At 45.5% G+C, this 11,886-nt stretch overlaps 1 protein-coding gene across 7 annotated transcripts in view; it reads left to right on the forward strand.

Annotated features, from left to right (window-relative positions):
- Nucleotides 1–10,114, forward strand: part of SETD5 (SET domain containing 5) — a 70,022-nt gene extending 59,908 nt beyond the window's left edge. For 6 of the 7 annotated variants that reach the window (XM_049826170.1, XM_049826172.1, XM_049826171.1 and 3 more), the window contains 4 exons: nt 535–821; nt 4,453–4,586; nt 8,421–8,500; nt 8,693–10,114. In XM_049826170.1, the coding sequence (XP_049682127.1) occupies nt 535–821; nt 4,453–4,586; nt 8,421–8,500; nt 8,693–9,292 (1,101 nt within the window). In that variant the 3' untranslated portion in view covers nt 9,293–10,114. Of the gene's footprint in view, nt 1–534; nt 822–3,179; nt 3,281–4,452; nt 4,587–8,420; nt 8,501–8,692 lie in introns of those variants that run through there. The other variant, XR_007509259.1, reaches the window with a different exon arrangement.
- Nucleotides 10,115–11,886: the final 1,772 nt, after the last annotated feature.

An 11,886-nucleotide genomic window follows, 5' to 3' on the forward strand; every position in this document is an offset into this window, starting at 1 on the left:
TTAAAATTCTGTGCAAGGCTTTACCAAGTTTTTAGCATTAATGTGGCTGAACTAGTACAGATGAACAGGACTCTCTGAAGATACCAGTTCTGTGAAGAAGGCTCTTATTATCTGTTTTGGAGACGTACAGATACTGATACACACTTTATATCATATCACAAACCAGAGACAGTGAGTGAAGGGTGTTGAGAGGAGGAGGGTATAGAGGCTTGATGCTTGAATATGCAAGCATATACTGAAGTAATGTGAAATTCCGGGTCATCAAAGAAGCAAACCAGCTGGGTGTTTCTGCTGAAGTATTGGTCATAAAGAGTAAAATGTGGGTATGGCAGTCGAGTAGTCCAAATTCGTACCACTTAGCTCTTTTTCCAGAGTGCCTGCAGTTTTGGGAAGATTTTATAATGCCAGTATACCTTTTAAAGTTTTATCTGCAAACCCAGAGAAATAGATTTTTAAAATGGTGTGTGGGTGTGTTCCTCCCCCTATCCTAGTCCATTGCGTTCCCTGACTCATGGCTGTATTTTTCCCTCCCAGGTATCTCTACTAGAATACCGCAAGCGGAAACAAGAAGCCAAGGAGGGAGGCGATTCAATGCGATGTACAGGGACTCCTACCCGACAGGGCAGCAGCAGTTCTGTGACTGACACAGATGGCAACAGCCTGCCGGGTTCCGTAGTACGAACCCCGTCCTCCCCACAAAGTGGCTTCTCCCCTTCTCATCCCTCCCTGCCTCATGTAGAGGACATCAGCCCACCAGACTCGAGGGGGGCTAGTTCCTCAACATCACTCAGCAAATCCCAGGAGAACATCAGCAGTAGGTGGTGAGTGTTATCCTTCCAAGCAAGCCTGAGATTGCTCCACAGAGAAGGATCATACTCTCTAGGAGGCATTTCCATAACAATATGTGCAGTTGGATGGATTCAGTCAGGTCTCTTGGCATTGTTCTCTTTTGTAATTGCTAAACAGCCATGAAGGATACCAGCCGCCTTCTCAGCCTGCCCTTTAGTTCTTGGTTTAGATATCAAAAATCTGTCGTGAAAGATATGAAGTTAAACAGTTGTCTCTCTCTTCCACCAGTTTACTTTTAAGGTCTCAGGTTTGAAGGTCTTGCTCTTGCGATGAAAATTTAATCCAGGTCTTTTCTTGCTGAACCTCCACTCTTTTGGACACGAGTCATACTAAGTCAACTCCTATTCAGAAGGAAAGCGAACAGAGCCCTCTGCAACTTTGCATTTGAGAAGCAGGGACAGTGAAACAACTCCAGCTTTCCTAATGTCTTGCAAACACAGCTTGAAGAGCAGTTACCAGATTGCAGTCGGTGACTTGCCAAAGGCATGGAAAAACCACCTTTATCATGTTACAATGAGAAGGTTTGATAAGGAGATAGACTGGTCTTCAAAAACTTTTGAACCTGATAGTAATGTGTGGTTGTCATGGTTTAACCCCAGCCAGGAACTAAGCACCATGCAGCTGCTCATTCACTCCCCACCCCACCAGTGGGATGGTGGAGAAAATCAGGAAAAGTAAAAACTCTTGGGTTGAGATAAGAACAGTTTAATAGAATAGAAAAGAAGAAACTAATGATGGTAATGATAACGCTAATAAAATGACAATAGTAATAGTAAAAGGATTGGAATATACAAATGATGCACAATGCAATTGCTCACCACCTGCCAATTGATGCCCAGTTAGTCCCTGAGTGGCGATCCCCCCTGCCCCCACTCCCCCCAGTTTATACACTAGATGTGAAACACATGGTATGGAATACCTCGTTGGCCAGTTTGGGTCAGCTGCCCTGGCTGTGTCCCTTCCCAACTTCTTGTGGCCCTCCAGCCTTCTTGCTGGCTGGGCATCAGAAGCTGAAAAATCCTTGACTTTAGACTAAATATTACTTAACACACTGATGTTTTCACACCTAACTCAAAAACATAGCACTATACCAGCTACTAGGAAGACAATTAATTAACTCTATCCCAGCTGAAACCGGGACACTGGTCCAAAAAATTAAGTACTGCAGCACTGAAATGCAGAGTATTGCATTATAGAGTTGATGCAGTGATGTTTAAGATGTTCTGCTGATTGGAGCTGTGTAGTACGCTGGCTCTGCTGCTTCGTATTCAAGTTCTGTTCGTGCACACCACAGGCAAAAAGCCATACCTTTCTCAATGCTGATTCTCCACATACATAGCTGTGTCACTGTTAATGTAATGGCAGGGGGATGGTAAGGGAAGAGATGCTAAGCAATGCTGAAGACAGTGAGCAGTATGAAGTCTTATGTTGAAAGTGCTTGAGACACATTGTTTTGGGTGAATTTGCAGGAGTAATAAGATCGGTTTTCTTCACTTTTCCATCAGACTTCAAGCAGAGATCAATAGAAATCATTTGTCTTGTACCTCTCTGACAGTACTCTGTCTACCAGATGACCTTCTGCCAGATGTTGGGACTGGCCACAGCTGAGGCAGTCAGCTGATGATTAGTTTTATAATCATTACTTTATAATCAAATATTATTCTGTACAAGTGTTGATATCCCATGTCTTTCTTCACCTGTGCCACTTCCTTCTGCCCATAAAAGGGTGAAAGAAAAACCTTAACTGAATGGAAAAAAAAAAAAAAAAAAAAAAAATAGTTTGGGGTGAGGTGTCACTGTGGCAGCCTTGCTCTAGTACCATGTTTTATATTCTGTGAGCTTCATCTGCTGCTCCTCAGCAGGTGCTCTAGCTCCAGTTTTTCTCATGGTTTCATGAGTAAGTATTGTATGGGAATAAAGATCGTATTGTTATGGGACGCTGGATATAAAGTTGAAACCATGCTGATACATTTTGAAATGGGATTAAGCAGATTTGCTGCCTTTTAAATTTTTGTTCTTCTGTTTTTATTCTGTTCTGTTTTAATGGGCAAGGCTAAAAAACGTACAGTCACCTTCTACTTTTAAAAATTGTATTAGAAACTGCATGTTACTGAGTTAAAGTTGTGACCCAATTTCATCTTTAACTCTGAGTGCTTACATTTCAGATACATTTCCAGACATTCACAATAGTGTAATATTAGGGACAGAAGAAAATGGTGGGGACTAAAATTACGTGCCTTAATTTTTAGAGTTGTCCAGATTTTTGCTGAATTCTACAATAATTGCCAATAGCTTTCATTTAAAAAAAATTAAGTTTCTGTCTCTTTCAGTTGCCAAGATACAGCCATCACAATGTAAACAGATGTGCTGCTGCCCAGTAAACCCAGCCTTGCAGAAAACTGTCTCCAGCAAAACAATAGCAGCAACGAAGGTGTGAATTCACCCCCTCACCCCATTCACCTCCATGAGGTGTGAACTCTGGCCCCTTCTCCCTTCTGCTTCAGTGAGGGGTGAACTTCAATGTCTGGGCTATACATTTTTTTTTTAAAAAAAAAAGCTAATGTAAAGCACAGTTTTAAATATAACTTTAAAATGAAAAAAAAATGAAATACAGAAATCTGTTAATATGGTGTTAAGCTGCATGTTTACATGGTATGCAGTGCACTTAATATTATACTAAATATTTAAATTCAGGCATTTTTAAGGCGCATGTTCTTCAGTGTCTAGGGTAAAGGCATTGTGAATCCCTGGTCAAGGTGCTACTATCTTATAGGTTAAAACACATGTTTCTGAAAAGATTTGGATGCTCCTGTGCATGGTAGATTGCATATTGATGCGGGGGTCTGGGGTTTGTCTGTGGCTCTGTTTTTCTTCTACAGATTGGCTTTAGGAAAGCCACTTCACCTCTTTTTCACCCTCAGACCAGACACTTGTAATATATAATGGAACAAGATCTAGCACCAATCTTGAGCAGAGAGTTTTTGCATTACAAAATAAACAGGACAAAGTAGCATTAATGGGCAAAATAGCCAAGCTAGCTCTGCTCCAGGAATGTTGCATTATCTGACTGTACTGTCTTGACACTGTATTATCATAAAGGTATTGGGTTTGCTTCTTTTTAGTTTGAATAAAAGTAATTATGCAAAATAACTGCATCTAATCTTAAAACAATACCAGGATTTTCAAAATGCTGTTGAATCTCGAAACAGTTTTTCTGGGAGAAGGTGTCCTGTAATCAGGTGATCTACTGAACAGGATGTTTATACCATGTTTTTGATAAGAGTGAAGACTTTGTTTTTCTGAGGGCAGTGCTATCATGGTAGCCAGTGACTGGCAGTCTAAAATCCCACAGGAGGTTATTTACATTGCAAAAGGAGTTCAGAAGTTTATTCCTCATCTGCCTAGAGAGCTGGTGGTCCCTGATCCCTCCCTTCTATGGTAGGGGTTTGCATTTGCACTAACATAATACCAGTGAATTTAAGCAGAGACTTTAAAGACTGTCTTGTGATTATACCAAGGACCCCACAGCCCCCTTGTGCATTGGTCACATCGCTTTCAGCTGCATAATAGCAATCCTCAGCTGTTACTGGGTTTTTGTTGCAGGATGGTCCCAACATCGGTGGAGAGGCTTCGAGAGGGCCGAGGCATACTTGAGAAGGTGCTGCGTAGTGGTGCAAAGGTATCCCAGAGAAATGAATCCTCACCTACCTGTGACAGTGCTGTTGAGAGAGATGCAGGTAGGAAGATGAAACTTTTGAACACTTGGTTGGTGGGAAATGATGGGCTCAGATAACTTTGCAAACTTATCTATAAAGTTAGTTGTACCTTCATCTTTAACATTATCAATGCCTTATAAGAGCCTTCTGCAAACCATACCTTATTGTTATTCAGATATTGCTTGAGCCTATATCCCTCTTCTGTTAGACCTGGAAGACCTCCAGGTTTCTCCAGGGTTTGGATTCAAGACTACCTGCATCTTGGCTCTGGCAGGGACAACTTTTTTGTCCTTGGACAGATGGGTTAAGCAGCACTGCCTCAATTGCCCCTATGTTCTGGGGGTGAAAGTGCTATCATTTAATAATTGTAGTTGGCTGAACATTTGGATTAAATGTATTATTACACTAAAATGCAGGTATAGGCTTTAGGCAGTCCTAAGAAATAATTCAGCTTCCAAGCCTTACTTTAGTTCTTTTTGAAATTACTTGATGTCCTGAGTTATGATATTTGTCAGTTTTGTGAAATGCACCTTGTTACTGAGATGAATTCAGTTCTGTGTTGATGATCCTTTCTTTTCTGAGTAAAGCATTGTCCTCACCAAGTAGCATGCAGTGTCAGTATTTGTAACCTGAGCTGAAATTATACCCCTCTTTTATCCATCTGTGGTCTAAAGGTAAGATGTGACTTCCTGAGAGAAGGACAGATCACTTCATTGTTGCCTAATTTCTCAGCTGTGAAATGGAGTTATTTTTCTTTTATTTATTTTGCAGTCTCCGCTGAGCATGATTGTTTTTCCCTAACAGATAGTGCCATCAGAACCCTGGTTGCACTTGGGACTTAACAGTGATGGATCATCATATTTAAATAATTTAGTCTGTGTGTTGCCATCAGCCCCTACTTCCTCATAGCTAAGGACTGTTGTTAGAGACATCTGGCTGGTATGATTAGAGCTTCCTGACGATCTGTAGTAGGGATCTGAATCTCTGGATGCCAGAGCCTATTCCTGTGGTATTTTAGACATGGAAAGACTAGAGCCTCCTAACCCAGGCTATCACAGAGCGCTCTTTGGGTGATTCAGCAGCAACAGCAACTTTTGCCTTTGGGGTATCTCATTTCTGAGCATTTTAGGGCAAGTATGTGTTTACTTCATTTCAAATCAGACTTTTTTCCCCATTTGCAGTAAGGTGTATTTGAGACCACTTTTTGAAAACTGGCCTCTCATCTGGGGTTTCTTCTTTTTTTGTACACACAAGTACTCCTCTTATCAATGCTTTTTCTTCATCTAGTATTGAGGGGGAATCTTCTACCCTACCAAAAATTTCATGGTTTCATGGGACCCCACTGGGAGTCTTTTTCCTGTCTTTCTCATGCCAGTGAAAGTGGCTTTCTTGGTGGTTACTTTTTAGAAAGGTAGGCAAAATCCAGGCTCTTGGCAACAGGCCTTTTGCCAACTGTAAACTGTACAGCTCTGGCTCTTCAGTCTCACCCAAGAGTTAGGCTGGAGTTAAACTTCCATCTGCATCGTTCCATTCTTCTGTCTTGTTACATAAAACCCATCCCACACCAAGTTGTGAACAGTTAATGCTATAGCTGACAAAAGTCTTTTTGTCTCTTTCATCCTAGCACAGCAAAATATTTTTTTCTCTTTCTGCATACTCTGGCAATTTCTTTGGTAGCTTGTTCAAATTCTTGTTTAGATTCTGTGAGCCACCTTCCCTCCCCCAGTTGCTGGTCTGCTTCTTAGTGAAACAAATGAGTAGCTGAGTCCCTGCCATTCCTGGTATCACCTGTAGGAGTTGTGAAGATAACATGTTTACTTGATGCTGTAACAGATAATAATATGAGGGAAACTAAAAACCCCAAACTCGAGATGGTTTCCTGATGGGGCATGTAGGAATGAAATGGAATTTGTGTGCATGCCACACTTCTGAGACCTGCAGCTGCTCTCAGTTAAAGCCGTCACTTCATATATGCTTTAGGTTGATACAGGCCAGTACTGCCAAGAAAAGCAGTTCTTTATGTCCTTCCTTGTGCAGGTATTAAGAAATGGAAGAGGGAAATGTTGGCTTCATCTTTAAGTTTACATAAAGCAGATTCAGGAAAGTTACAGTTTATTTACCCTTTGTAATTTAGAATCTTTTGATAGTCTTTACCTTGTCAAGGTTTTTTTTCTGTCAACAGGCACTTCCAGTGAGTTGTGCAGCCCTGCTGCTGTGCCTGGCCTTTTAAGAAACAATTTCTTACAGAATTCTTTAGATTTCTTCTGCTTCTCACACTCCATTTCTGTTAATCTCGATGATCTCCTGGATTGAACAGTGAGTCTCTTCTATGCATGACTGCTTAACAAAATATGCCTCAAACTTCCAAGTTTTGCCTTTCTGCAGTGCAGTACTCAGAATGTCACTTAGAGCAAACAGCTACTTGATGCATCAGATGTCATTTCAGAAAACAGAAGGTGGGACAGGACACATGCTGGAAGCTTCACACCCTGGTCTCTGTGCAGATCCTGTGCCCTGAGGAAGAAAGCTTCTGAGCCTTAACAGCAGACACAACACCTCTATCCAGGTTCCTATTTAGCTAAGCCAGCACCTGTGATGTAGCACAGAGAGGACAACCACAGCAAAGCCATGGCCACTGCTGACACTGATGCTTGTGCCAGTGCATCTGGTGCAAAGCCAGACCTGTCTGGCAGAAGTATAGAGCAGACTAAGGCAGCGTGTCCTGTTTCATGACTGAGAGGCATCTGTCATAAATTTGATACTAATACCAACACTGTTTCACCAAGGTGTTTCAAACGCGGCTGCTGAGAATCCCTGAGATGCTGCAGATAAACAGTTCTATCTCATTAGACTGCAACATAACTGGTGTGAAATCTTCTAGTCCCAGTTTCACTCCCTCCTAAAGAAAGCGTGATTGCCAGCTGAACCCCATGGTTACAGTAGTAGCAACTGAAAAACACACATGGCAAAGTGGCTGGGTCATTTGCAGTTAAGTACTTCTTGCCTACCCCAGTTCAGGTTCAGTTAATTGATAAGACAAGAAGCTCACTCTCATCCTCTAAGATACAGGTGCTAGAAAGACTTGCTCTGTCAAGAAGCAGCTTATTCCTCTTGATCTCTCGCATAATTAAGGTGGATCAGTGTGTACTGTGCTGCTGGTACCCTTCAAATCTCAAAGTATTTTCATCATCTTGGCCTGTTTCAAAAATAGGCATTTCTGAGGTCTAAGAGTAACTCCATTTGGGGCAGCTCAATTGACTTGAAAAGCGCAATCCCCAAAATGGCAGCAGGGGTGCCATCAGCCTTGGCAGCAAGGGACCTCAGTCTTTGGCAGTGTCTGGATCTGCCTTTGAGGTAAAACCTGCAGCAGGATCCTGCTGACAACCATCTAAGAAGGGAAAATTTTATCTCCCCAGCTGTAACTGTAGCCAGTGTGGATTCCTGTGACCAATGCTGAGTGGAGAATTGCTGAGTCCTTAGAAACCGTCTTCTGTCTCTCATATCCTTGAAGAGCCAAGGGAGCCCACGCTGCATCTGGGTGCTGTCACCAGATGTGGCCGTTTAGATAGGCTGGTCCAAGGCAGGTGAGCTTTGTGCTAAACCAGAGAGCTGGTGTAAGGGAAGCAGCAGTTCCTAATGTGTATGGCTAGTTTATACATGTTAAGGTTTTCCCGTTGCCTTTTGCTAAAATTCTTCAGCTTCTGAAATGCTGATGGCTGGAGAAATCCGCTCTTTTCTCAGCTGTAGCTGGATGTAGAACAAGACAGCTGGGGTGTGTGTGGGTGTCATTTGAGAGGGAGCTGCTGTGGCCTCAGCCCAGAGGGTGAGGTTTAACGTCTTGCCTGTATGTTGCAGACACAGCAGGAGACGACACTCCAGAAGCCCACAAAGGACCAGGACCAGCAGTTTACAGTCCTTCTCGATACAGCTACCAGGTAAATTCTTTCATATATTATCTGCCCATTCTGAAATAAAGCTTTTAATAGGATTAGGGGGGAAACTGGGTTTGGCTGCCAATTATTCCCAGTCCTGCTACACTAAGCACCTTTGCAATGAGAAGGAGGTAGGAAATAGGGAAGTCAGTCTGACATGCCTTTTCTTTCCCCCCACTCCACCGACTTGTTCAGCTCCTGCAGTCTGACAGTCCCCAGGCAGAATCGCAGACCCTTCTCCAGCAGAGTTCCTCCCCCTACAGAGGACACCTTACTCCATCTCCTGGATACAGCTATCGAGCAGCGGCACAGAGGACAGGACATAGCCTCTCTCATGGTTCCTCGGAAACATCCTTCTCCTCCACCTCGTACTCCAGCCCTGCCCACTCGGTCTCCACAGACTCCTCTGCCCTGTTTGCAGGGAATTCGGGGTATTACAGCAGCCAGCAGCACTCTGGCGGCAGCAGCAGCAGCCTCCTGAAGAAGAGCTGCCCTGCTGCTGCCAGCCCAGCACAGCAGACAGCTGTGGACTCTCTTTCCTCTGAGTCGGGCTCCCAGCCCTGCACAGGTGCGTCGGGCTCCACCTCTGCTCCCCAAAGTGCTAGGTCACTACAGTCAGACTTGCGGACTATCAGTCTACCGAATTCTGGTCAGTCTGTTCTCTACCAGGGCTCCCGGGGGGCAGTGATTTCTAATGCACAACACTATCCACACCGTGGGGGAAGCAGTGTCCATCAGTACAGACTTCAGCAGCTTCAAGGTTCTGGAGTAAAGACTCAAACAGGACTTTCCTAGGGCTGCCTGGTCTCCAGGAGGACAAAACTGCCCATAGCTTCTTCCAGTCACCTCTGGAAGTGGCTCCTGGGCCAGTGTTGGGAGCTTGCACCTGATGCTGGGGTGCCAGGGGTCAGAGGCTGAGGTCTGAAACGCACGGGTGAGATTTGTGAGCAGTATTGGCCTCTGGCCTTGTAGGAGAACGCAGATTTCTCTGAGGCAGAGACTGTAGCAAAGCTGTTCCCTGACGCGTGGGTACATTGCAAAAAAAAAAACCACACAAAAAAAAAACCACAAACAAACAAAAAAAAAAAACCAAGAAAAAAAGCGCAAATGGTTCAAGTGCAATGACTGTGGTGCAGCCTCTGTCTCTTGTCCGTGCCCATGGCCATAGTCACTCATGCAGTACGGACATCTTTTTGAATACGAAAGCAGTTTAAAGAAAACATTGGGGAAGTTGAACTCCAATCCCAAAGCTCTCTTTATAGGTCAGGTTCTCAGTGCGTTCTGGGGAGGGCTTTAATCCGTTACGATCATTCCAGTCACAAGCAGATGAGCGCACACGGCTGCCTTTGGGCCTGGGTCATGACTGCCGTGGTCGGAGCTTTTTCCAGGACAACAGAGTCTCCGCAAATGTGAACTAGCACAGGGAGGGGGTTGGAGTGTGTGTGCCTGACGCTGCAAAGGATCTGGGATGCACTGTCGCGTGCTGCTCTGACGGGGCGCGATCACCGCGTCCGTCGCAGGTCTGTGAACGGGAGCATTGCTGGGGCGGTGCTGCCACATGCCACCGTGCCCGGGGAGGGGGTCTCTGGCTGCCGGTGCGCAGACACGCTGGGGGGTGACCGGGGGGCCTAGTAAGTAAAGTGACGCTGCGGCGTGCGGGGGGCTGCAGAGAGGCGGTGGTTAGGTGTTCGGTGGGGACCCCGGTCTGTGCCGAGCCAGAGGCTCTCAGTGTGGGATGTCTTGTCTTTGCAGCCGCTGTGTCGGCTGTTAAGAAGAAAATTAACTCTATCCCAGCTGAAACCAGGACACGCCGTCACCCACCAAGCGTGGCAGCAGAGCCAGCCCAGACACAGTGCGCTGTCTGTTCAATTCCATACGATTGCCAGCTTCTTTCTCACTTGTTTACTGTAATATCGGGCGTGTTTTTATTTATCTAATTTTATATTCAGTTATAACCATAGTAGGTTAGCTAATATACGACAGGTGTCATCCCTGGTGCTGCAGTGGAACTTCTCCTTTCTCTTGGATAACATAATGCTGTGAGTCTGTCTCCCCTGTCTTTTCAGATGCACAGTCTTCTTCCTTTTTTTAGGACTGTTACAGGTTTCTCTAATTCACAATTGAAATCAGGTGTTTGTTCAACCTAGGGGAGACTTTTAAAATATTGAAACAAAGAGTAATTTTCTCACACTGTCTGGCTGTGAGCGTGTTGGGATGGAACTTGTCACCCCGCAGTTGGGTGTCTGTATACTGTATAAAATAGGTGTAAACTTCACTCGGCTTAGCCCTGGGGGTGCGGACCTCCCCTTTCGTGCTCTGAACAGCACGGGGCAGGCAGGCTCTGCCCTGCCGGGTGGCGGGAGGGGGCTGGGGGGGCTCTGCCTAGAGGCTCCGGCACCTTCAGGCGCAGCAGGGGGGCTGGAGGGAGGGACCCTGGAAAGCTCTTGGAAAGGTGGGGGCTGTAGCTTCTTACTCTAGTGGAGTTTTTACACCATGCTGTAACATTTGAACTTTCACAAGAGATGTAATAATTTTGATAATAAAAATACTTAACTTGAAAACCAGTATATTTGAAAGTTTCTTTCTGTTTCTGTACCACCTTGAGTGCTGGTGCCCAGGCTGTCGGGCAAGGGGGGGTGCACATTGGGGTCTCTTCCCTGTCCCTGCAGGGTAAATGAAACCTTGCAGGAGCAGCCCTGCAGACCTCCCTTTTGTCATCATTTCAGCTGAAGCCAGGGGCTGCTCTGGGAGCTACCATTCCTGAGGAAAGAGAAATTCCCCGAGCTTCCCGGCTGGGGTTGTGAGATTGTGGCTGCGCTGCTGCTCTTCTTGCTCAAGTTCATCTGGGGAGGAGATGGGGTGGAGGATGTGCCCTGCACTACTGCACCTGCTTCAAAACCTGGTTTCTGGTGTGTGGGTGCCTGGGGTTTTTAGTTTTCATACTGCTTGTCTTCTCCTTAGGAAGCCCAAGATGAGCTGAGCCTGGAGTGGGGCTCGCCAGGTGTGCCTCCCAAGTGCCAATCCTCAAAGCTGGCACATCTGAGGTGCCTGTTGTCTCCAGCGTTCGACCACCCTCACTGTGAAAATGTTCACCCTGACACCTTGTGGGATGGTGTCTGTTGTGGCTCGTCCTGTCCCTACACGTCCCCCAAAAGAGTCTGGCTGCATCTCCCTATGCCTTCCCCCAAAGCAGCTGCAGGCAGCAATGAACTCTTCCCCTTCCTTCCCAGACGCTGACCAAGCCCAACCCTCAGCCTCCAGGCCCTGTGCCTGCACCAGGCTCGCCTGGGCTGTGTGTCCTGTACCGGGAATGCCAGAACTGGCCGAAGCTCTCCAGATGTCCAAGAGGTCCCCAGGCTGCCCTTGTGCTCGCACAGCCTGGAAAGCTG

This window comes from Accipiter gentilis, chromosome 23, assembly GCF_929443795.1.
Source record: "Accipiter gentilis chromosome 23, bAccGen1.1, whole genome shotgun sequence".
In the NCBI taxonomy this organism is placed as follows: Eukaryota; Metazoa; Chordata; class Aves; order Accipitriformes; family Accipitridae; genus Astur; species Astur gentilis.